Here is a 27,080-nt window from a genome sequence, read left to right on the forward strand (position 1 = left end):
AAAATATGCAACCATTTAAGGAAAAATGGCTGCTTTTTATACCATGATTCCCATTTTTACATACCATTGTAAGAGTCTGCTTGACAGCCACATGACATGGAAACCTTAGCCCTGTTGAGACATTCAGCCTTATCAGCCTTAAGGCTGAATACAGAGCCAAGACTGTACATGCCAGTCCAACGCTTCCTGCAAGTTAGGTGCACCCACTGCACCATCCAAATTTCACATGCCTCTCACTAATATCCGAAGGGGACACCTAAGTATATTCATCCTAACATGCTTAGAAGTTGCCTCATGATCAGGAACCTTGATAACACAATGAACTTGGGGACAGGAGGGGCACCTTCATCATTTCCCCAAAAAGGTTCTCCTTTTTTGTATGTTGGGAACGTTTTCTCATAACACAGTATAATAGGATACCTAGGGCCTACTTCAAATTAGCTGCTTAAAAACTTACACCCATAATAAATATGGAAATGTGGGTGCTTAAACTCACTATTACCACACCTCTATTTGAAACCCTAGTGTGGAGTCACTAGTGTGGAGTACAGCATGCCAGAACATACACTGCTGTCCCACAAAAATATCATATCCTACCTGAATCAACTATTAGCCCTGCCAATGGCAGCAGGGGGGAGATGATTGTTGCTGTCATTAGAGATGAAAAGATATATAAAATATTCCTTTGAAGTTAATTTCCTATCTGAATATTAACTGATTTTTAGTTGGGTAGTTATGTAAATTTCAAGATATCAAAAAGGATGTGATTCTGTCACTAATATTGCACACACACAGTTTTCACACTCGAAAAATGCTCAAACTCACACTCTGCAAAGGTCAACTTGTACAATGTGCTCCTTAGCAAAAATAGGACCTGGGAATTATCAGCTGCCTACCAATCATGAGCCCTGTTTGTCCTTCTCTGTGCTTTACTTTTCCTGAAATGCCCCTAAACATATCAATGAGGCCTATCTCACTACCGGGCAATAATTATATTATTCTTATTCTTATTAAAAACACAAACCCTCATAATTGCCAAGCAAGCATTTAACTGCTGCCAAGCAAATAAATTCATAATGCAACGGCAAAAAAATGTGTGAAATATTTGGTCTTAGAAGGTTGGCTACATAAATAATTTATATATTTGCACCGTGAAGCAGCTGTGTCAGGAGGCAGCTACTGGGCTGGGAAGCAATGGCAAGGTATTGGAGGTCAGCGGTGTATGCCAGGCAGCTTACCCTGCCACTCTGCGCTAACCCTGTTGCCTTCATGTGTTCATGCAGGATAGATACATGGGTGGCGCTGTGGTCTAAACCACTAAGCCTCTTGGGCTTGTTGATCAGAAGATCAGTAGTTTGAATCCACTCAACAGGGTGAGCTCCCGCTGCTCTGTTCCAGCTCCTGCCAACCTAGCAGTTCAGAAGCATACCAGTCAGGGCAAGTAGATAAATAGGTACCACTATGGCAGAAAGGTAAACAGCGTTTCCATGCGCTCTGGCTTCCGTCATGGTGTTCCATTGAGCCAGAAGCAGTTTAGTCATGCTGGGCACATGACCCAGAAAGCTGTCTGTGGACAAATGCTGGCTCCCTTGGCCTAAAGCAAGTTGAAGGCTGCACCCCATAGTTGCCATTGACTGGACTTAACTGTCCAGGGGTCCTTTACCTTTTACCATGGACGATGCTGTCCCACTGGCAGCACTGGGCTTTTGTAAATGATACAGGAGAGAGGGTGCTTCTCTGTCAGCAAAATGTCTTGGGCTGGTGCTGGTTGTGTTCAAACATTACGGATTATCTGTGAGCTTACGAAGTCAGTTTGGTACAGGCAACTAGAGTATATTTTTACAGCAAAGCTGAACTAAATGGCATACAACTGGAAAAGAAACATCTACAAAGCTAGGCAGGTATTGACTGCAATTATGTACAATTAAGAATCAATGTTTCCTATATAATGAAAACGCTACTACATCTCAATTAAATTAGGACTTTTTCATTAAATATGTAAGTAAATAAACAACAAAAAGTGATTCTGTCTTCTTATTTTTGCTTGGTTTCAACAAAGTAAATCTACTTGTGCTTTCACATATGCACTCAAACAACTTCGCTAATATTTCATTAGAATGAAGAAACAGGATGAAAAAAAATAAAAAGTGCACTTAAACTATGGACAAGATGTACTGATCTTACCATGACCTGAGGCAAAAACTGAAACAGGACCGGTCTGTACTAGATAAGAGCTGGCAGTATAGTCCTCATCAGTGTCAGAGTCCTGAACTGGCTGGATAGCACTAGTACTTAGCAACCATCTCTGGTTGTCATGGAGATTAGGTGATGGAGGAGGGGAATGTAAATGTTCAATAACGGATTGACTAGATGAAGAGGATGGCATGGGAGGACCTAAGGAAAAAAATAAAAATATATATTTTTTAAAAAAATGGTTAGGGTTGTATGAGTGACAGATCAAAAAATACTGTTTACATCCTTCAAATTATATCTATTTATGAAAGTTTAATAAATCATGGTCAAACAAAATGATAGCACATAATGAAAATGTTCATTTGAAATTCATGATGCTATGGATAACTTCTGGTATTGACATTGTATATATGATGCTTGTTTTCCTGAACAACTTAGTTTTTAGAACCTAGTTGTATATAATAGCAGAACCGGATAATTTAATTATTCAGTTTCACTTTATTTTAATATTAATTTAGAGTTTTAAAACATCTCTGACTGCAAACTTTGACTCAATGGTTCTGCTCTGGTTTCAGAGATTAAGAATTTGCATAGCCCACTTGCTTTAATCTATTTCTTCTTTATTGTATCTGTAGAACAGAACAGAGCACTTTGGAATCTGTAATCCTGTACAGGACAAACATCAGTATGTTTTACAAATAGACTGCAAGACAGGAAATGACAGGAAGTGAATATGGATTTTATACTAGCAATAGAATACTTTTTCTTTCCAATATAATAATTTTTGAATGGGGGGGGGCACCTATACATTTGACAAATCATTTTGCTCAGACTCTTATCTCCTGCATAGACAATGATATATTCCCCCCTTTAGGCATGAAGAGACTGGCCTAGATTTAAGAAACCTAGAGATCCATTTTCACAAAATTCCATGTTGTTAACATGCACGAATAATTTTTCAGATTTCATTGCATAGATAACAATTGATAACTATACACTGATCCAAGCTGAAATCCCACCTTACACATGGACTCATTGATCACATATTCAAATGTCTTACTTATCAAAGCATGTAATTACAGGTAGGTAGCCGTGTTGGTCTGCCGCAGTCAAAACAAAAGAAAAGAAAATTCCTTCCAGTAGCACCTTAGAGACCAACTAAGTTTGTTATTGGTATGAGCTTTCGTGTGCATGCACACTTCTTCAGTATCTGAATAACAAGCTTAGTTGGTCTCTAAGGTGCTACTGGAAGGATTTTTTAAATTTTGTTTTATCAAAGCATGGTTTAGTGTGACATGAATGAACCGTAGCAAGCCTTGGGATCACATGCTTCCCTGTCTCCTCCCCCCTCTGTGGCTGCAAGGAGTTTGGAGGCTTCTATTTTAAGTCACCCAGAGTGACATGTTATCTGGAACTATGGTTAATATTAACTATGGCTAGTTCAAATAAGCCAACTAGACAAACCACAGTTTAAAGTTGTGTTTTATACTAATTAGAGCAACGTCAACCACAGTTTGTAAGTCCAGATGGCAAGACAAATCATAGTTAACCAGAAATAGAAATGAAAGCTTCCAATGTCCTCCTTGCAAATGTATGGAAAGAGGGGAGGAGTATGTGAAGTTTGATCATGTCTATTAGAAGATTTTGGAAGTGTCACTCTTGTATTCAATGTCCCATCTTATAAAATTGAAGAGTGGCCATCTACCATATCGTCTTAGTCTTAGGACATGACAGAAGTAAATCTAAGTATGTGTGTATATGCAAACTATAAAGTTACACTTCAAAAAGTTCATAAAATGTTTTCTGTTAAAACAGGATCATATGCAGCTGAGCCAGAAAAAAAATGCATAGGTAATATATTATACCATAAAATGGCCAGATTTCAGGCATTCTCGTCTCTCTATAACACAATGGCTATGTAATAAGTGACTTTTAATTATGAATCCATTTTATATTATAGACCCCCTGTATGCTATCCAACCTGCATAACTTGGCACTGGCATTTATCTCTCTGCTGGATACTAGAGCCTTCTGCAGTCAACCTGTGGTGACAGTTATCTCTTAATTAAAACTCTACATGCAAATAGCATTACTGAAAAGTGCTGTAGCAGAGCGCACACAAAGCACTATTATTTGTAACGGCACAGGCCTTGTTATCTTCAGTTTTAATACTGGGCACCAGTGTACTTAGTGCGAAGTTCTCCCTCTGGGAAATATGCTTAACAAATTCTTATTACTTAAGATAGTAATAGATATTTCCATAGTCGTGACACATTAGTTTTTAAAAAAAATTTTTTACAATGCTCCTTCTTTAAAAGCAATTTTTATGCAACATCTTTTAAAAAAAAACCCCTTAAAAAACCAACAAAAACCAACAACGTAGTGGATGATGACCCATTTACCCTTGCATCAAGAAGTATGCTTTTGAGTTTCAGACTCCTCCGAATTCTAATGAACTGTCAGCTATATCTCAAGATACAAATCTGAGAAGAAATGATGTATTCCCTTAAATGGAGCATTCAAAGGTGTCATTTATAAACAAAACGGGTGATTACTTAGGTGTTCATTTGAACTCAATAGTAATTCTTACAGAGCAGAAGCAGCTGAAGTTCATAAAACACGAGCTGAGGTTCTACCATTGTCACATCTTTTCCTTCAAAACACCCCCCAATCATTTCTCTATGCTTATTATGCTCCCCCACCCTGGGGAATTCCCACACAAACATCATCACAAGCTTCCAGCACAGTTCACTTACTGCTTCTTTCCTAGACTCAGTTTACCATCACAACAGAACCTGCCCTTCACATCATTGTTTATATTTTGCTGCTTATTCATCCTCTTCTTTAGTTTCCTTGATTCTACTTCATATCTGGAAGCAGGGCTTGGTACAGAACATGCCTCTGTTGTTATCGCAGCATATATGCTCAGAATGTGAACTGAAATTGCCCAATATTTCTATGTGGCCACCAGATGTCTACTCCCTTTTGAAAAGAACAAGAACATTTTGCTTAGAGGTGTCATAAAGGCCACACTCTTCAAAGCATCTACCCAAAGCAGGAGTAGATGCTGGCTTATTAGACTGAAAGGGGCACTCTCTCACCAGGTTCAGGCAACCCCCAGCCTGCCCATTTCCTTCCTGCCAGACTCCTTACTTACCACCAGTCCAGAGGTTGGCACTGGCTGTTGGCGCTCTCCTTAGCAGGCAATTCTTCCCTATAAAGAGTTAGAGGCATAGGAGACTTAAAGATATAAGAGGTTTTAAGGGGAGCTGTAGTCTTTGCCCATGATGAAGCAGTAGGAGGAAAATGAGATGTTGGCGGAGAAAGAAAGGCTGTCAAGCTTGGTGAATGGATTTTAGCCCCTCAGGCTGCTCTGGCTCTGGGCCTTGCTCTCTGCCTAAGAAGAGCTGGCACATGTTAAGTACTAAGGAAATGTGCTGCAGTAGTTAAGAGTTCTTAGTGTCATTACGCAAGAGGAGGAAAGAACAAAACCAGAATTAGCTGGCTTTGGCAACAATTTACCTCTTCCCTCTGGCCTACCAGTACCACTGGACACAGGCTGCCACTGAATATAATAATAATAATTTATTATTTATACCCCGCCCATCTGGTTGGGTTTCACCAGCCACTCTGGGCGGCTTCCAACAAAATATTAAAATACAATAATCTGTCAAACATTAAAATCTTCCCTAAGACAGGGTTGTCTTCAGATGTCTTCTAAAAGTCTGGTAGTTGTTTTTCTCTTTGACATCTGGTTGGATGGCATTCCACAAGGCAGGAGCCACTACCGAGAAGGCCCTCTGCCTGGTTCCCTGTAACTTGGCTTCTCGCAGCGAGGGAACTGCCAGAAGCCCCTCGGCACTGGACCTCAGTGTCTGGGTGGAACGATGGGGGTGGAGATGCTCCTTCAGGTATACTGGACCGAGGCCGTTTCGCAGCGGTTCTCAACCTGTGGGTCCCCAGATGTTGTTGGACTACAACTCCCATCACCCCTGAGCTCTGGCCTTGCTAGCTAGGGGTGATGGGAGTTCACCAACATTGTAGTTCAACAACATCTGGGGACCCACAAGTTGAGAAAGGCTGGTTTAGGGCTTTAAAGGTCAGCACCAACACTTTGAATTGTGCCCGGAAATGTACTGGGAGCTAATGTAGGTCTTTGAAGACCGGTGTTTTGTGGTCTTGGTGGTTGCTCCCAGGCACCAGTCTAGCTGCCACATTCTGGATTAGTTGTAGTTTCCGGGTCACCTTCAAAGGTAACCCCACATAGAGCGCATTGCAGTACTCCAAGCGAGAGATAACTAAAGCATGCACCACTCTGGTCCGCAGGCGGATAGACAGTCCGCAGGCGGATAGGGTCTCAGCCTGCGTACCAGATGGAGCTGGTAAACAGCTGCCCTGGACACAGAATTGACCTGTGCCTCTGTGGACAGCTGTGAGTGCAAAATGACTCCCAGGCTGCACACCTGGTCCTTCAGGGGCACAGTTACCCCATTCAAGACCAGGGAGTCCTCCACACCTGCCCACCTCCTGTGCCCCCAAAACAGTACTTCTGTCTTGTCAGGATTCAATCTGTTAGCCACCATCTATCCTCCACTGAGGAGCAGCCCAGTTAAGTTCATGGAAAAACTAGTTTTAGTGGTGTGAAATTCCTAGTTAAATTATTCAACAGTAGGAGACAGCTCAAACTGTGCAATTAAAAGAAGTCTGTGTACGAATTCCCCACAAAGAGAATTTTTTTTTAAAAAAAAATGTTGTTGTAGCTATTATGGCAACAGCCGCTACCTAGCTAGTACATCATTAAAGGAGGTCAAGTTAAGCAATTTACAATCAAGTATGGCTTTCCTCCAACTTTAGCAAGTAATTTTGTGTGTGACGATCTGAGCTCTAACTAGCATACATTCAGTTAGACTAATCTGGCATACTATTCTTGCTGGGTACTTTTTTGAAAAGCTAGCAAGCGTAACACATTGCTCTGTGCCAAACCCAAAGTCTGTATAGCCAGACAGAACTCGGCATGAATCTCAAGTTAAACATAAGGGAATGTTTCAGGGGGTTGAGATTCATAAAATATTGTTTTCTTGGTGCACAGGCCAGCGAAATCCACAGTCGAAGTTCTTTTGTGAAGCTAAACTGCCTTTAAGCAATGAAGCAGTATAAAGGAGACAGCTCTTGCATCTTTAGAAAAGCTCCCAGTCCTGGAATCTGGGCAGGGACCCCCTGACTGTTTCCATTCTGAAGGGAGCCAACTCTTTTTAAAGCTTCCATGCCTAATTATGCACAGCTGCTCCCGATTAAAGCTGAAGCAGGTAGACTCAGTTTTAGGAGATGCTCTCTTAACAGAAAATCACAACGTCCTTTAAAGCCTAACTCTCCTAAATATGAACATCTGATCATGCTTAGCTTTCCCAAATGTCTTTTCAGTTGTATACACACTCCCTTTTGGAATAGTGAAACAAAAGTGACCTGTGTCTACACAGAGGCTTCAATCTAGTGCATTGCTTATGTCACACTGAAATCAGATTTATTTTATCCTAACAAGACTCCTGTGCTGGGCCTCAGACAAGCTCTGCGTGGGCCTGCATACAACTATCTGCATGCATGCCCTATTGGTACTTAATTGGAATAATAGAATCAACAGATTAGAAGATGGGGGAAACACAAGAACAATACCATGAACACCTACTGATATCAATGGGAAAAACTAAAGTTACTCCGCATATTCAGGTACTTCTGGGTGTGGACTTCTCGAGTCTAATTTGAATGGGGGAAAGTGGAGTAACAGCTAAATAATTCTCAAATGGGTCTCAAACCCTCCATGAGTGAGGGACTTCCCCTGCGTGCGAAGACAGGCTCTGGTGGATTCAGCAGACAAGAATAATAGTGGGTTCAATGATCAAGAAGGAAGTTTCTGTAGTTGCTGTAGAGCAGGCATCCCTAAACTTGGCCCTCCAGGTGTTTTGGGGCTACAATTCCCATTATCCCTGACCACTGGTCCTGTTAGCTGATGGGAGTTGTAGTCCCAAAACAGCTGGAGGGCCGAGTCTGAGAATGCCTGCTGTAGAGGCAAGTGAGGGGCAGGAGGGTATCTTTGAGAGAAGAAAAGGCTAAGGCGTAAACTCCATATACACTGCGCAGGCTTGCTCCCTGGAGATGTCACTATGTGGTTTGACTTTGACCCTGGAAGCATACTCCATTGCCTTTAGAGCCAGACGGATGCCAACAACAACAATGCTCAAATGTGGACAGGCCCTAAGAATGTGAGAGGACCCCAGTGGGGGCAGTCTCAATGGAGCTTTTCAGCCAGTCTGGCAAGACACAAAGGTGTCAGGACTTGACGTGGAGCTGCGTGGCGATAATCTACATTGGCAAGACACAGCACAACATGCAACAACTTAAAAGCCTGTGTACAGGAGAGCTCGGCTCTGGTCCCACGGATGTGGGGAGTGGGGGTGGGGGAGAATACAAAGGGAGAGAAGAGAGATAGCAGAGCACAGAGCGGCAAAGGAAGGATGTGAAGAAAGATGAGACACAAAGTAAGAAGACCAAAGAGTTTTAGAACACAGGAGAGAGCAGCAGAGGGAAATTGCCCTGCCATAGTGAGGGCTAAGGGGAGGACAGAAGGAAAGAGGAACAGGAAGTACTGGTCTGGGGCTGTTAATCCCACTAGTGAGCCAGAAAGGGGAGGAAAGTGTGTTAAGAGAAGGAAAGCTGAATGTAAAAAACAGAGAAGGTCCTGTGATGACCAGGGGGAATTTCTAAGGATAAGAGACTACCTGGGGTATGGAGAACTCTTGGGAACAGAGCCAGGGTGCCAACTGACAAAGAAGAATAATCAAAGGTGTCTAATGTGTCTGGTGCATATTTGCAATCCAGACAACTTTCATAATTACTACCTGCAGATTTTAGTCATTTGGTGGATTGTCTGATTCATTATTAAGACTGGTGGCCATAATGAATTAAGGTTGTTAGGAAATAAATGCCTTTTCTTATTCATCTTATAAGGATCATCACCACCAATTAAGGAGCTAGGAGGTGTAATTATTTGAGAAAGCATACTTAAATTGGCTGAAAGAAATAGTTAATTGCTTTTGGCACTATCAGACTTAGCATTATATCTGGCATTCTACTGGCAATCTCAGCAGCAGCTATCCTACAAAATAATTCACACAGATCATGTATAAACTGGAACATTATTTGAGAAATAGAAAAATTACAGAAAAATTCTTAAATGTTGCCCCACATAATAGTGCTCTCACAACTAAAATGACATTTACTGGACATTGATGTTCTCATTATACTGAGTCTGTAATTTATTTCTCTGCTGGAACAGAACTTAGGAGCTAGGCCCATGTGGAGAAAATGTTCTTGCCCATAGAACAAATGGAACACCACAGGCAGGTAGCCAGAAAGCTTAAATAAAAGACCCTAATATTATCACCCAAACTTAGGACACCACTGGCTTGGCTAAGACAACACAGCAGTGTAAAAAGGGACTGGAGGCTTCAGGGTCAGATGCTCAGGAAATAACAGCTCAATTCAGATACCACTATGAAAAGTAGCATCAAATAGCAGATGCTGAATATTTTTCGGCTTGAAAGTATGGATACTAGTTTCCCCTGTGAACACAAAATGCACAGTTCACACATTCTGTTGCTAGAGGAAGGCTAATTTACATAATTTGCACAACCCAAATTGCAATCTTATAGAGACCTACCTGGGAGTAGGTCTGTATATATACCAGATTTCAATGTAATAATCCATTTTTGAAAGAATTCATGAATTTTTAGAGATAGTTGGATTACAAGACCGGTTTAATGGGGGGGGGGGGCAAAGGAGCAGGGAGAAGGAAAGAAATAAACTTGCTTGTAGAAAAGGCTAAGCAGGGTATCACAAATATAATTTTGGCCTTAGCTCAAGCTTGGAAAGAATCTGCCCCATTTCATTATTTCAAAATGTTATGTGTTATGAAAAAAGAAGTTATGAATGTTCCTTGGAACAAGTATTACCAAAAAAATAAAATAAAGACTAGAATAGAAGTCTTTTTAAAAATCACAAAAGCGACCAATTTGTGCAATACAAACAAACCAGTTATGCCTTATAATTCTGATCTAAACGAAAATGAAAAACACAGATGAACATGTAGACCACAACCAATTTTAGCCCAACAAGAGGGGGGAAACAATTCCTAGGACAGAGGAAATTATTGTTTACACAAGCCTAAAACCAGGAGTAACTAACGCTTTCACAAAACAGCTTCCAAGTACTTCAGCGTATGTTCAGGGATGAAAGAAATGCCAACTAGGCCATCCAAATCTATCAACAGACAGAGGTTATCCATCTGTTTGAAGGAGCATGAAAGCACAATCCCATCTGAACGCTGTGCAAATTCAGCAGCAACTGCTTTTAATCTAAATAGTTGAAGCAGGCAACAGAAACCCTTTAAGCCTGCAAAATTCTAGGGGGAAAATCATTTAAATGTTTAGCTTAAGATGCAGTTCATAAGAAAGCTTAGAATGAGCGATGAAAGAGTGTACAAGTGTACAAATAAAGTGGCTAAAGGAATAGATTCGAAAACAAGCTGCTATTGACCAACAAATTGTCATTTTAATAATGCCAGCAAAATTATCTTCTTTGTCTCCTACTTGCAACAAGAGTTTTGCTTGAGTGCTATTCTGATGCACTGTACTGTGTGTGAATTGTTAAGAAAAATAATAATTTGGGTGGGTGGGTTAAACAGTTATTTGTTCTGTTGTTACTTGATGTATTGCATTCATCAACCTTTGCATAACTGTTACTGACTCAAAAATGACAAATATCTGTACTGCTGAAGGCATTTTTATTACTCTGTACCTAGATATAATTCTTGAAAATAAATAAAAATATATCCCGCCCCCCAAAATGACCAAAAAGTGAGCAGCCCTACCTCCCCAAATATCACTATGGCATGCCTACTGCTCTCCAACATTTGCTATTGCCATTATATGTGGGTCTTTATGCAAACAATTATGTATAAACTAGGGTTTCTTTGTGGGTTCGAAGGGCTAACAAACACCCAGAAGAGCAGTTCTATGTGCTGGGGAAATGTGGGTACTACCTTTATTAAAAAGTGTCCTTTCCACACACACAAAAAAAAACCCACAGTGGATTTAGCAATATTAAAGGTAAATGACAGTTTTCTTTCCTTCTGTCTGCTTCTGAAGAAAATGGAAATGACTGACTGTGTGAGTACTTACAGGAATCATGGGATATGAGCAACCATAGTCTAAATGAATGCATAAGCTTAAAGGGTGCTGGCATAATTGCAACGGGGTCGTATAGATTCTTATTTCCAGGCCTACTTCAAATGCCTGAAAGATTTATGAGGCCCACTAGTCACAAAACAGAGGTGCAGACCCAGACCCAGTCTCAGAATGATGGCAGGTGGAGGCAGAGTTTGGCATAATCATGTCACAATTACTAACATCACTTTCTACTGATGCCAATTTTTGGAAATTGCTACATTATTTCCTGTGTTTTTTTCTTGCACCCAGAAGGAACTCTGCTTTCCTCAAGCTAAGTTTGATCTGAAAGTTTTGTGAATCCTTACCAGTTCAAACAGGATTTGCTGATCCAGAGGCTCTAAGCAGGGAAGACTTTTAAAAATATCTATATTCCCATTGCCAGTCCCATATACATCTTATTATTACCCATTTCCTGTAATTTCTTCTATTCTCTTTCCCTACTCAACTTGTACCCTATTCACCTTTCCCCAAACTGCCAGTTTCTTTCAACTCTCTTGTCTTGTCTTTTTGCATTCACTTCTTCCTCCAGTAACAGCTTTGGTTTTTATTACAACAACAATAATCATCTCACTTTCTAATTTACTTTAACACTTCCTCTGAAAAGGGAGACCTTCCTTTCCTCTGCCCACTCCCAGCAAATTTCCCCTTTCCCAGCTATCTTTACACAGCATACAATGAGTTTCTGGTATTGGCAAGATTTGCATAATGAGTTTATTATTTCCATTATTTCCTATGGGAACATTCTAATCTGTGATTTCTCTTTTCTCCACCCCCCCCCCCCAGTTTCAGCCCAAACTGCTGCAGCCAACCAGAGCAAAAGACAAATACAAGGAAAAACTGTTCCCTATCTGATCTCTCCTGCTACCTGAATGGTCCGATCTCCCTCCATTCATGGTTTCCTCTCAGAATGACTGCCAACAGCCAGTGAAACACAAACAAATCTGAACAGCCAGAGTTTGCCACTTCCTTATATCAGAATCAGCTATTCGTGTAGTGAGGTTTGGGTATAATTCTTTTGTTCGGATAACTGAAATTCCAGATAACCAGCTTTCCAATAGTAGGCAGCACAGCTGACATAATTACTTTTTACATACTTCCCTATTGCAGCCAATGGCTCCACTAGGAGCAGCAGCCCCAAACATTTTACTGCCTGAGGTGGACCATACTGCACTCCTCCCCACATACAGATGCAAACCAGACTGGCAGCTGAATCTATATTCAACACTGGTAATAGGGCAGCGTCTTCCACCGTAGGGGGTGCAAGGCTGACCACACAGTACACACAGCTGTCTACAAACACCTTATTGCTGCTCCGTACGTCCAACACTTGAGGCAGCTGCCTCCCTCTGACTAAATGACAGGCCATCCTTGTCTGCCAGCATCGAACAGATACAGCAGAGGAGAGGGAAAGGGCAGTATGACTGCGAAGTACTCTTGTGTGAAAGTTCCACTTAGATATATTGTTGCACCAAGTAAATCTGTTTAGAAATGGGAGATCACATTTCCAAAGTTTCCCAGAGAAGTGACAAGCCAACAGATGGTAAATAACTTTTGGTGGCTACATATCTGGACTGTAGTTGAGCCAAGATTCAACAGGTGAAAAGGGCTCTCTGCATTCCGCTGTACTTTCAGAGAGGCCGTCTGTCTCATTTGTCTTCTTGGTGTAACCTCTTTGTTCTCCTCACAATTGAATAGTTTACTTACTTGCTTAGTGGCACTGTCTAGCCTCACATATATTTCTGCAAAAATGCTTTGAATGAATTCCAATTCAGTCAGTCACATAAAACTGCAGCCTATTTCTTCACCCCTGCCCGAGGTTGCATAATGTCTGATAATAGAAAACATAATCCTATATTTCATAGCCGAATGGGATGTGTTCGTTTTTCTTGTATATTCTAATCCTTATATTATTGTACAAGTCAAATAACACAATTGACTTGATTTTAACGTTTTGCTAAAATAAATGTGACTTAGATCAAAAGTCTGTTTAATGTTAAAATTAATAGAAACACATTCAAGAAAAATAATTTACTACTCAAATCAGGAAAGCATGATTGTACAAGAAAGTGGAGCACAACACTAAAAAGATAAAATGTTTAAATCATTAGGTAATTGCAATTCAAGCTTTGTGCTGTGCTGTTTAGTAAGTTACTTTAGTGTTCATTTTGTTTGGTCAAAATTATAGTTTATGTACAGTAGGAAAATTCCTTTGTAATGCATACTTCCCGATTTGTCCAACATAAGCAGGCTGTCATTTTCAAGTGATTGCTTATAAAGGGAATTCAGTAAAAAGTGTCGGCGGGGTGGGGTAAGGGAGTTTCAATAGTGGAATGGTATTTTATTGAAGCCATAGTAGAAAAACAAACTCAATAGTAAGAGATAGCTATGTGGAACATTAATATTTTTAATTTGCAAACAAGCAGAAATCCATCAAGTATCAATACTTAGTAGAACTTTTTCCTCCAGCGACAAAACATATAACTAATACAACTGCAAATACATTTACAACTACAAATAGATTAGGACACATGTACAGACACAACCACCAAAGTTATGAGAATTCACTTCCATCTACTCACACCCTCCAACTTTATTTTTCACAAAATGTAGCTAGACTAGAATATATTCACAAAGGAGGAGAAAGTAGAACAGAAAACACTAAATCAATGAACACACTAAACCTTTCAATACTCTTCTTTACATAGGCAGGACTAACTAATCACATGTATAGTAACTTTTGTCAATTTTGTGCTGTGGCAGAATTGTTAAACTAATTCCAGCCGTTGGCAGGACAGCACGAAACTAAGAACAGTGTGACTGGTCCCTTAAAAAGGGCCTGACATGCACAGATTCAAACTTTAATTTCATCATGCCGTTAGAAAATGCTGAATAAATGAACTTTTAGAAAAGGCCATTATAACTGGGTTACTCATTACAGATCTCATTACAAGCTATCTTTATAATGTACACCTGACAATATCATGTAAATGCTGAGCTTTAAAGGTCAACTTAACTAACAGAACAATTCTACTATTTATAGCAAAGGGTGAACTTTTCTTATTTGGATGCTTAAGCAGCTAACCCTTGAGTTTAATGTAATTAGGGAAGGGATATTCAATTTACAGTATCCCCATGTAATGATAATTACATTGGTCCCAAAAAGCTGTGGGTAAGCATAAGAAACCTTTGTAATTACATCCTGTTTTCAAAATGACTTTAGTGCTGTGAACTTGAAGCATTTCAGCAAATGAAGGCCAATGCACATAAAATGAAAACTACAGAGGGTTTAAGAGCTACACTGTTTAACATAATGAGCAGTACTACCAGGGGAAGATCACAAAATGCATTCTATAACTCACCCCGACAGCCTATGCCATCCCCTTTTCTCTCACAAGCATCTGTTAAAAAACACAAAGGACAGCTTCTACCTCTCTTTTTCCAAATTCCTCATGAAGACACTTCAGATTCTTCACTCAAGAAAGAGGCTCGGAAGAGTCAGTTCAAATAAACTCTCTGGGATTACAGTAGCATACATTGTCCAAAGGTTTAGCTTCCAATTCTATTTGTTCGAAAGAATGGCAGAGAGCTATGAATATGAAACCATTCTCTCATATGTGCATGGCAGATTAGCTATGTCAGCATTCCAGAAGGACCAAGGTGGAAAATAAACAAATATACATCCTCAGAGCAGCTGCAGCGATCATTCTCTGGAAAATTATTCAGGCATTATGAGACACAGTATTAAACGCTGCCACTTGCAGCTTCACAGCTCTCTGAATATTCACATCAGAATGGAATGAGCACTTACGAACATCTTCCATTAAGTTTTTTCTTTTAAAAGGGGAAAGCTGATAGGCAGAAGGCTTGTCATCACAGCATGACTTTACACAGGTTTTCTTCAATGGAGCAGTCAAGTGGACTATGAGGAAAAAGGGCTGGGTGCACAATGGCTTCTCTAGAGAATCTGCAGTAAACTTTCTACTATTTGACATCATTTGCGAAACACAGAAGGGCAAGTATGCATTGCAAGGCCTTTCGGAGACCCTCTAGTATCCCAGTAAAGATGCCCACAACACTGATAAATTTCTAATCATCTGGGACACGATCCATGATTGATAGTGAAACGGAATAATGTGGAAGTGAAGTTTAACATACTAGTCTGGGCTAAACTGCAAATCTTGATAGATCATTTATTTTCAAGGAGTGGAATAGGGTTAGGGTGTAAATAAACTCAGAATTTTATGCCATTGTTTAGCCTATCATAACAGGAATTTTGGAATTTTGTATTTATAATTTAATTTAAATGGGTTAATTCTTTTATTAGACTATATAGATCGAGACAAGCTTTGAATAAATTATTTGCCTATACAGGTCTAACATATATGCTTCTTTTAGATTAGTTAAGGTCATGATTCCTGTTTCTAGTTTCCCATAATTTATTGTTAATATCAATAACAATACTAAATATTCCTTATTAAAATATAAATTATGTTGAGGTATTTAGGACTGAGGAATCAGGGTATCAAATATTCTTAAGTAATTTACAAATCAATTTTGCTGAGTATCTCAAAATTATCACAATCTATTAAAAGGTTTATTTAGCATCCGATGAATATATTATCTGATCTGGAAAAACATATTCACAACAGTTTACTAATTCTTATCATTACACAGATTATTGCACTTCAGCAAACCAAATGATTGAACCAATATATATAATTTTATCTAATGACAGATAACAATAAATTATTGCAGTCTTAATGGATTAATGCCACTTATGAGCAACAAAACATTGCATTACGATGACACAAACTCTCTCTGGGTGGTATAATTTTTCATATGAATGTCTTAAAACCTTATCAGAGGGAAATTGTATTTTAATGCTATTTCAAATGTCATTTTTAAAGGATTTTTACAATTCCCTTTCATAAAGTGGAATGCATGCTCTGAATTGCTACAACTAGCTTTTCTCATTGATGCATATACTAAATCACTCTGAAAATTTTCCACCAAAAGGAAATCCTAACAGTTGGGGAGAACAACCCCCTTTAATGTGATCCATTCTGAACACATGCAGAAATCTACATTGGTTACCAAGTTGTGTACACTTTTAAACAGAAAATACTCTCATATGCAGTAATCTACATTCAAACAGATAATTGATTCATTGATTGATAAAGAGATAATGTCTTGCCTTTCTAGAGAAGTATATATTGAACTGACCTTCTTCAATATATACTTCTCTAGATATAATTCTCTAGAAAGGCAGGTCATTATCTCTTTATCAATCAATGAATCAATTATCTGTTTGATAATGTCCTGCCTTTCTAGAGAATTATATCTAGAGAAGTATATATTGAACTGACCACTGTTCTTCTACACAGGACTCTTCTAGGACTACACCTAAAGATTGTGCTTTGCTGGATGGCAGATACAAACAGAAACCTGTCTCCCAATGTATTTGCATCTGTAATATGAAATAGATAGAGAATGTAATCTATTAATTAATATCCTTGATATGATTAACCAAGTAATTTTTCTTTGAAAAACATCTTGTCCAGCTTAACAATCTATTTTGAGCAAATTATCTGTTTTATGTTAGAATATATTTATCCATTTGTGATATATAAATAAGCATTGTACACTTTGGCTACAAGAAAACTTCTAATGTAAAGGGTCTGTGCAGCATTGTAGGAGTGTTAAAGAGTTTTTTCTCAGATTAAATTGTGGGGGGGTTTTTTGCACAGAGTTAACTATTTGAGTATACAGTATTTAAAACTTTTGTTATATTATTTATCATTATTTCATTATTTCTGTGTTGGAAGTTTTACATTGATTTTTCTTTTCTTTTTAAGTTATCAAGACCCATGGTTAGTACAATGAATTTGGTGACAATCTTGAGAGGGATTCAAGACAGTTTTACATCAGTAGATATTTTAAATATACAAATATGCTAACGAAAAAGAAACTGCAGCCAAATATTAAAAACAAGCTAAAGCAAACTAAGCAGCAGTCCTATGCAACCGAGACACAGGTTTTACAGAACGGTTGTGGGACTTCCTCTTGAGTAAACATGTTTAGGATTGTGCAGTAAGGCTACAATCCTAGACACACTTTGGAAGCAATCCTATAGCAAGATCTGCAGGGATGAGAGGGTTAGGACAGGCTTCCTCAACCTTGGCCCTCCAGATGTTTTTGGCCTACAACTCCCATGATCCCTAGCTAGCAGGACCTGTGGTCAGGGATGCTGGGAATTGTAGTCTCAAAACATCTGGAGGGCCGAGGTTGAGGAAGCCTGGGTTGGGATCAGTGGATCTCTGGTTGAGCCAAGTGATTCCTGGCACAGCTGGGCTATGCTGGCATATCTCTGCTGTTTCAGCTCAGCTGGAACCCAGCTGGCTGAGCCAAAGCCAATGGATCTTAAGCCAGCATTAGCCCTGAAAAAGGGGTGTTCTAGAAATGGGGCGGGACCAAAGATGGGGAATTTAGGGTGGAAATTAAGTCCATTCAGCTACATGATGTGATCTGGCAATCTGCCGTAAGTTAAACCAGCAAAAAGGGTGGTATAACAGGCAGCATTTGAAAGACTTGTTTCCCTCTGCCAGGCTTTGGCCACCTCAGCTGGTAGTAGCCACGCTGCCAAAGAGAGTTATTTGATGTTACCTTATGCCATCTTAAATTAGTCTGGCTTGCTTTATGCCAGCTTCTTTTATACAGGATTGCTTACTTGGAAGTATGACCATAAACACAGTGAGATTTTCTTTCAAGTAAACATGCGCAGCATTGTGCTATACAGTCACAGACTAAAACAGCAACAGCAACTGAGATATTTTAAAACTAGATCAGTATGTATAAGTGTTTTATACATGCGAATAATCCATACGGTACAAGAGCACAACGACTGGCGAAGGAAGAAACAAATACAAAATGCTGGTACAAGCAATCACCAACACACTGATGACTTACAGTTATTTCAACTGAGTATTTCTGGCTCACTGTAAAATATAGTATCAAGAGTACAAAGCTTTAAAAAAAAATAATCTGCAATGGATCATGTACTTATTCCAGAGGAAACATATTTTATTGCTATATTCCTCTAGAAAAATTGCTTGAAAGAATAAACTATTGCATGCTGTCATTCTTACGCATAATGCATTATGCTAAAAGTGTCAAATCCTGTTACAGCATCTGCTTGTGATATTTTTATGGCATAAAGGATCTGTGTTAGGAAACCAACAATTCAAACAGCACCTAGTTCACTTTAGAACTAAAAGGTAAACTACATTTAAGAGATGGGAGACTACATTTAAGAGATGGGAGACTAATAGGAAAAACCTACATTTGCGTCTTTCTTAAGATTCATATTTGATTGAATCAAGTGTAATTTTACCATAAGTAAAATAGCTGTGATTCTGCTTTAGAAAGGCCTAGAATATTCACTGAATAGGACTGTGTAGTTCAAAGAAGGCTGCCAAAGTAAGTATTTTTATGGCTGGAGCATTACCTTAATCATTCCAAAGGAAATAATTTTTCTAGCAGATGTAGCATCAAAACTGGCTATAACTGTCCCTTTTTATTTTTTTAGGCAATCCATCAATCACATATTATTGTTTCCACTTAATAATTAACACTGATACCACGCTGAGTTTCTTATTATAGCAATCATGGACACAATTCAGAGAATCCCTTTACAGCCAGTCCATTCATTCCCTATTTATTTCCTAGCAGCAGTTTGTTGTCCTGCATTGAAGATTTAAATTCTGCAACCATTTGTGCAGCACTTGAGTGTGCATCTGCATATCTTTCATGAAAGAAGGCACAGAAACTTCTTTGCAAACAGCCAAACAGAGGTTGCTTGGTATGGTTAGCTGGTCCAATTACTGTGCAGTATGATATCCATAACTTTCAGGTCTAAATGGCCACACTGCCAACAGAACACTGTGAACTGCTATTGGGGCAGGTAGAAACAATCAAACTGATAACAAAATACTATACCTAAGATACAAAGAACTCTGTTATATCTCGGCATCAACACATGCTATGTTTACAGTCATACATAAAATAGAAAAAATATAGCATAGGTATAAAACAAACATATGACAGTAATAACAACGTATCTAAATTCTTCCAAGATTATTTAAATCCTTTGTGTCTTAAATTATACTCCCCTTCCACTCTTTCCATGGTTTCCTATCTACTATCCTTCTAACTGTGTTTTCTTACTCTACTAAATTATTTTCATTACCTTACATAATATCACATTATTACTACTGCTGAGAATTTTTTCAGCCTGTTACGAATATTTTATTGTTATATTTTAACATATAATCCGTATGTAATATCCAATCCTCTTTCAGGGTCTTATTTCTTTATCTGTCATTCTAGCTAGTTCTATGTAATCTATTATTTTGAGATGCCATTCTTCTCTTGATGGTACTGTATCTGCAGTGGCGTAGCGTGGGGGGTGCAGGGGGGGCCGGCCGCACCGGGCGCAACATCTGGGGTTAGGGCAAATCCACGGGTTAGGGGGCGCAAATCCACGGGTTAGGGGGCGCAAATTACTTGCCTTGCCCCGGGTGCTGACAACCCACGCTACGCCACTGTGTATCTGTGTATCTGTTCTCCATTTGCCCTGGTCCAGAGGTAATTCTTATGTAAACAGAAGTGCTTTCTAGGATTTAGTCCTGTGCCTGCATACATCTGTTGTGAAAATGTAACCTCTGGCATCTGGAATGACTGCTGCTTGCTCCCTTGTAGCACAGCACCACATATATATTTAGGGCACTGTAATCTCTGGTTACAGTTCACTTGCCTAGGGCTTAGGGATTGGATATGCACAGACATCCTCTTCCTCAATGTCCCAAGAGGTGATCCGCAATGATCAGAACTATAATATGTTTGGGGACAGTGCAGGTTGCTAGCTAACGGCAGCATGAATACGTGATCAGGGCTACAATGTTAAATCTTTCAGCATTTGCCCCCAAGAACCTAATCTCACATAAAATGTACAAAATTGTATTTTCAATATGGCACGAAATATTTCTTTAAGCAGCTATATACAGAATGAATATGTAACCATATACTGTCTTATCTCATTTGTTTTCTGTGGTTTATTTCAATAAAGGGTTTGGTATTTGCCACTATTAAAAGGTTTATTGTGTTGTTAATTAAAATCAGAACAAGGTAAGAATCTTCCACTTCTTTGAGGTTTCCTAGTCTCCTAATTCCAAATCTCCAGAGGTCATCAGTATGCATGATTGTAAGTTTATGCTTCTGATTTAAGTACCTAAATTCATGGGATGACATGGCATCACAGGACTCCTTTCAGTTAAGTGGAAAGCAAAACGAACAACTTACTGTTACTCATGTGTAAGCAACTGTAAAAATAATAATAATCCTAAATTCATCATGCTTGGTGTCTATTATTGTAATGTTCTGTACTGTATTTCCAGTTCTGCTTTCATTGCACTCTGATGAGAACCACCTAGGAGTTCTCAACACGAAATCCAGGTCTTGGTAATATAAACCAGGCCATCATCCTCAATTAAATCATTAACAACAGATATTTTATTTTGGACCAACCTGACAATTAGCAGCAGCTCCAACTGCTCTGAGGGCATACGGGAAAGACATTCCTATGTAGAGTATGACTGAACTTTTGGCTCTGCAAAATAGTACTGGTGGTGAAACTGATAAAGTAGTATAGATTTATTTTGCTACTGCTTAGCAGCAGATCTGAAGGGCAGCCCTTTTGGAGTGGTTTCCTAACAGTTCTCTCCGGGAGGCGGGGCGGTATAGGAAGAAATTGTGGGCAATGCAGAAAAGGGGAAGAGGAGACTATTAAAACCCAGTACAGTGGTACCTCTAGTTACAGGCTTGATCCGTTCCGGGGTGCCATTTGCACCCCGAAAAGTCTGCAACTAGACCGCCGCTTCTGCGCACACGCTTTTGTATCCTGAAAAAACACAACCGGAGACTGACGTAACAAGAGGGTCGACTTTATCCGTACTAAGGGCCTCTTGTTAGTTGCTTTGGGGGCTTGAAGTAGGGGGAATGCGAAAGAGAAATGTGATAAAGAAACAACACTGGATCCAGCCAATGATAGACATTTTCAACGTTTGTTTCAGGGCAGAAGTCTACTATACATAACATACTTAACTCTCCCCACAACATACTTAACTCTCCCACTGACTGAAAAGTGTTCAGTTTTAGACAGACTGCCATCCTTTGGACAGTTAAAACAGAAACAAAGCAGAAAAGTAGGAGTCGCTATCACAATGCTATAAATCATAAGTTTTTTAAACCTTGACCCTATTAACTAAAAACGGATAGCTTCCATCTTATAAGGTAGACATCAAGACTAAGAGAAAGAAATATCTAATTTTCATTACGTAAAGGTGATGTATCCTTGGATGTCGTAATACTATGTAGGTCAGTCTTACAGGCTGGAAGACAGATATTAACACTACCTCAGAGCTTGCTGCATTCGACTGACAAATGTACCAGGCACTGTGATACATGCATGAACAAGCTTTCGCTATTAGGAGAATTAGTAAAAGTTACTAAAATGTATGCAATTCAGGCAGTACAGAACGGAAAATAAAATAAAAGACTGAGCCTTTAATACTTGGAAACAGAAAATGCTTTGCCACATTTTAATTATGCTACAGAGCAGCACAACTTTGCAGCATTTTATCTTCAGTATTAGATAGCGACTTCAATTCTTTTTTTTTAAATGGTTTTCAAAAGCAATTTTATCCATGAATTAGTTTATCACATCAATTTCATAGTGTCCGCCTTATGGCTCAGGTGCAAGGCAGTTCATGCTGATGCTGCTACAAAGAAAATACTCCTTCAAGCCACAACAATCAAGTGGCCCACAGTGATGCTATAACTCTGTCAGACAATGCCTGCATTAGACAGAGCAAGTCAGTGGCTGTACATTATCAGGAGATCATAACAGATTTTGACGGACTCTGCTAAAAGCCTGAATAGAAAATTGTAGTGATGTATTCTTCTCAGAAGGGGGTGGGGGTGGGGAGAGGACACATTTCAAGCAAAAGTAAACCTTTCCAAATAGGAAATTTCCCTTACTGGATGGCGGCTTTCACATAAAAGGAGAGAAAATGCTTAGGCTGTCAAATGAACATTTGTAGTTTTAACTGTCTACCTGTCTAAATTTATATCATAATTTTTATTTATGATATTCTCAGATTACTTTTCGAAGGGCTCGCATGTATTCCTATGTTCTAAATAGTGCAGGAGGAGAAGCCCACAAAGAAAATACTCTTTTCTGAGGGTAGGTACCCATTGCTCAATCCACTAGTGACTTGCTCATGTTTCACCCAAATAGAGTTTGGTATTATGTTTAAACTAGGCAATGTATTTGCTACAGATTTTGCTTCTACCTAATCAACACTAGTCATGAAGTACTTCAATTTTCAGGGAAAGGACACCTTTGAATGCAACTGCTGGAAAGCTATTCAGCCCTTATGTTTTGCTCACAAGCATCCGAGAAGAATCTGCTTACCCACTGTGGAAAACAGGATGTTGGACCAGAAGAGCTTCATTTTGGTCAAGCACATCCTATGTAACTATTTGACATGGATGGCAATTTCTAAAGCAGCTTCTTCCACACAAAATGATTTTTTTACTTGTGCAGCTGGCACAACAGGGAACAGAATTTTAAATTATTTTGGTTTTGCGTTGGAAATTTAAAGACACACACACACAAAGTTTGAAACATATAAAAATGATTGATGGTTTTCTCATACACTACACTAAATAGCACTTAGTACTGAAGTCCACACTGGAAATTATTTACCATCATATTATCAAGCTTATCCCTGTAACCACGAGGGGATCAAAAATAGCATTTTTCTTTCTAAATTTTCTGAGCTATTGTCTGACTCTACAACACTCTGGTAACCTATGGATGTTCATATAATGTGGGGATTCCCAAGGGTAATAATGGCATGATGAGAATGCTCCATATCATCTTAGCTTCCATACATTACTGAGGTTGAACCAAATCATGGTAACATAATGAACTCGGCCATAATAGTGTTTCTGTAAGCCACAGGCAATTTGTAACACAAGTGCTAAACCTCAAGAATAAGATGCAATAATTTCTTTTGCTTGCTAAGCAGAAATGTGAATGGTAGTATAGAATGAAACCTTATCTCTGTAGCTATCAAAGAACAGAGACTATAAACTGATTTGATTTATTACATTTCATTCAATGTGAGTAAACAGCATGCTGTTTTTTGTCCTATATGGCATTGATCTTTAAAGATATACAATTTTAAATAGCAGAAAATATTTATCTTATTTAGAACTAAAAGATAACTTTACAATATTAATTGTTAAGACTTGTGCAAATATAACAGCAAAACTACCTGAATAGGTCTTTTATAGAAGAATCAAGCATAATTTTGTCTGGCGAACTGAGAAACAACAACAACAACAACAACAACAGACTACAGCAAAGTAATTGCAAAATATATGAACATCTGACAATGCTGCTTTAATGAATGCCCATTTATGCAGGGGGACAATGAATGAAAAGCTACATAACCTCACCACCTATTCAATGGATAGAAGAGATAACACTGAAAGCCAGTTGCAGAAAAAGGTTGCCTTCAGTCAGCATTCTCTGTATGAACTTCAATATCTGAAATTATAACTCAGAATACTTCTGCTCCCTAAAGTGAGTACAGTGTAATTTTTCCAGTAATTACCTGCAAATACAATATCTGGGATTTGAGTATCAGGTGTAATAATGCTTTTGCGGATGAAAATCATCACATCATAAATCTAACATATTCTTAGAAGAATCCCACACTATCTTAGAGCTGGAAAATTACAGAGGCTAGGGAAATTTGACAAAACAATCACACCATTACCTAATTCCCAGAAAACATAAATTTAGAAGATGAAAAAAGAACCGGGAGGAATTTATCCAAACAGAAGAATCAACTGCAATTTCAAATCTTCTATGAAGTCAATCTGCAGTGTGTCTTTGTTGTTTTTGTTGTTGTTGTTAAGAACCCTCCAGGAAAGAATAAACAAAGCTGCCTTGTACTGAATCAGACCACTGGCTAAACTGGCTATTACTGGCTCTTCTGGACAGGAGAGTTTCCTGGTGCTACCTGGATATGCTGGAAATTGAGCCTGAGACCTTTTGCATGCAGAACATATGCTCATTCACTGAGCTTACAACACTTCTCCACCAGCTCTATACACCTCTCAGTAATTTTACAATTCTTTCTCGTGCACACTTTTTCTTTACACTCAAGCAGGAACCAAATTGTAAGTCTGAGCTTTGGGATACTACCTGCTGTGCTAATTAACAATGCCTGCAGCTTCCTACAACCTTATAGGCTGCATTTTCATGAATATATATCTTCTAAATATCTCCTCAGTGGTAGTAGTGGTAAGAGTGGAGAAATCACTTAGGTTTTAAGCGTTTCGCTATGCCATGCTGAACTGGGCTCCCTCAGAGGAGCTGGCAAGAAATAATAGCAAGAACAGGACAAGTTAGGGTATTTTAAGCTAATAAGTGCACACACAGCTTTCACATAATCTCATCTAACTCATTATACTTTTCAACAGAGGCAGTGTGCCTGCTCAGTAGTGATGAGGCAACAGGGAGTGCATTTTCATATATACGCCCTCTCTGTGCAAAAAAAGCTATGAAAATGTTCTATTACCAAGAAGACGGAACACATTTCCATTGGCAAGGCTCTCTCATCCCAATCCAGTCAAGCAGTGATGACTAACTGGGGCAGAATGTGGCCTGAGATACACATTCTACTGAAAAGTGTGCAGTGAGAATGGATGACATTTCTATCTGCATTCTCTAGCTCCACCCACATCCATAAGTGGAGTTGAAATTCTTGGCAAGGAACATGTCAGCAGATTGTGGCAACTCAGAATGTATTGACCCAGTTTCTTGCACGCAGAGATGCATTCCCTCTTTGTCTCCCAGAGTGAGGCCAGTTGAAGAACTTATTTTGCCCACCATAACACCGTGACATGGCCACATCTGATTATATCACCATGGGATCATAGAGTGAAAAAGCAATTGCAAGCCATCTCTCCACCACTTTTAATTATTCTACGAGATGTGGAGGGGAGGGGAAAGTGCAGCCTTTAAAGAAACAGACAGCTTCTCAGATAGGGTGGGGCTAAAAGGTAATATCTAACTGGTCAGCCTACATAAAGTATTCCAGCCAACACTGGTCATAGGGAGCTCTCCGGCTCTTGTCTGAACAACCAGATTTGATGCTACACTAGCATTGACTGGACTATATCTTGCAATGTCCCGGTTTCTTGAGATGTGCCAGTTTCATCTTAAAATTGAGTGCCCCAGTGCCTCCAAGACCCCAACCTTGGGGAAGACAAATGCTTCATTCTAGATATGCAGAATTAGGATGAAGGTTAAGCATGTTAGGTCCGCATCATTGAGGAGTGTCTCAGAACCACCAACAAATTGTAGTGTTTTGCTACACCTTGGTTACAGCAAATCATGGAAGTTTGTAGCATATCGTGAAATGCGAAGAAGGCACAAGTATAACCCCACGAGAATAGCAGCTTGTGTGGTTTTAGAGAGCAAACAGACCCCAGAAAATTCTTTTCTAGTCTCAAATCAACAGAAACCAAGAAAATCTGATAGAAAACGTGATACAAACAGGAAGACTTTAATTACAATACACATCTCTTTTAATAGGAATGGGTTAGTCATGTATCATGTATCATACTAATAAGTTTCCTGCAAAAACAGCATATTTTTTATTGATCAGCTTTTATAATAGGAACAGTATTTATTTATTTTGATATATGCCTAGCAGATGCATTTAAGGAGGTCAAAAGTACGGTAATCTAAACCAAAGCAGTTAGAGTTGATCATAGCTAATGCATTCTTATTTTTCTTCTTCGGGAAATCCTTTTAAACATATAAAACTCCGAGGTTTACATTTTCACTTTGCTATTTGGTTGCCAGTTCTTTTCTAGAGTGTCTTATGGGATATGTTCAACCTAAAAAGTATTTCATTGTGCAGTGACCCAAATACTTTGAGGTCTTGCAGAAGTGAAAGCATACACCGTTCAGATAATCATCCGGGACATAGTTCCAATGAACATCATGAACACTGACGATACTAGAAACTTCAAGTATCATTTATCTATAGATAAAAGAAGGAACAGGCCAGATATATAATATTTAATTAACTTTACGTTCCATAATCAGGAGCACATAAAATGAGAAATGTCTGTTAATACAAAAATTCAATGAATAGTGGGTAGGGCAAGGGATCAAACATGGTGCATCATTTCTGAAAGACTGCACTGACTTATAAATGAGGCACTAAAGTCAGCTTAATTCCCAGAATTTAAAAAAAGTGAACTATTTGAATCTTATTGACAATGCCTGCAGTGTGGCACACTGCTTACTAAGTATCATCGTTCAAACATAAAATATTCACTGAGAGCTGTGAAAGCAGCAAACACACTATATTAGCAAATTGATAATGAGATATTTGGAATTGCACACAACTGTAGAAACAAGTTCAAGGCTTTGTATGAGGATTTAAAACTATGATAAAA

At 39.0% G+C, this 27,080-nt stretch overlaps 1 protein-coding gene across 50 annotated transcripts in view; it reads right to left on the minus strand.

Moving 5' to 3' along the window:
• TENM3 (teneurin transmembrane protein 3) overlaps window positions 1-27,080 on the minus strand; it is a 1,278,808-nt gene that overhangs the window by 170,896 nt on the left and 1,080,832 nt on the right. For 34 of the 50 annotated variants that reach the window (XM_083630968.1, XM_083630934.1, XM_083630945.1 and 31 more), the window contains one exon: window positions 2,185-2,394. The exons of the other annotated variants lie outside the window; for them this stretch is intronic. In XM_083630968.1, the coding sequence (XP_083487094.1) occupies window positions 2,185-2,394 (210 nt within the window). The remainder of the gene's footprint in view (window positions 1-2,184; window positions 2,395-27,080) is intronic. 50 annotated transcript variants of the gene reach the window in all.

This window comes from Podarcis filfolensis (assembly GCF_964270895.1).
Source record: "Podarcis filfolensis genome assembly, chromosome: 9".
In the NCBI taxonomy this organism is placed as follows: Eukaryota; Metazoa; Chordata; class Lepidosauria; order Squamata; family Lacertidae; genus Podarcis; species Podarcis filfolensis.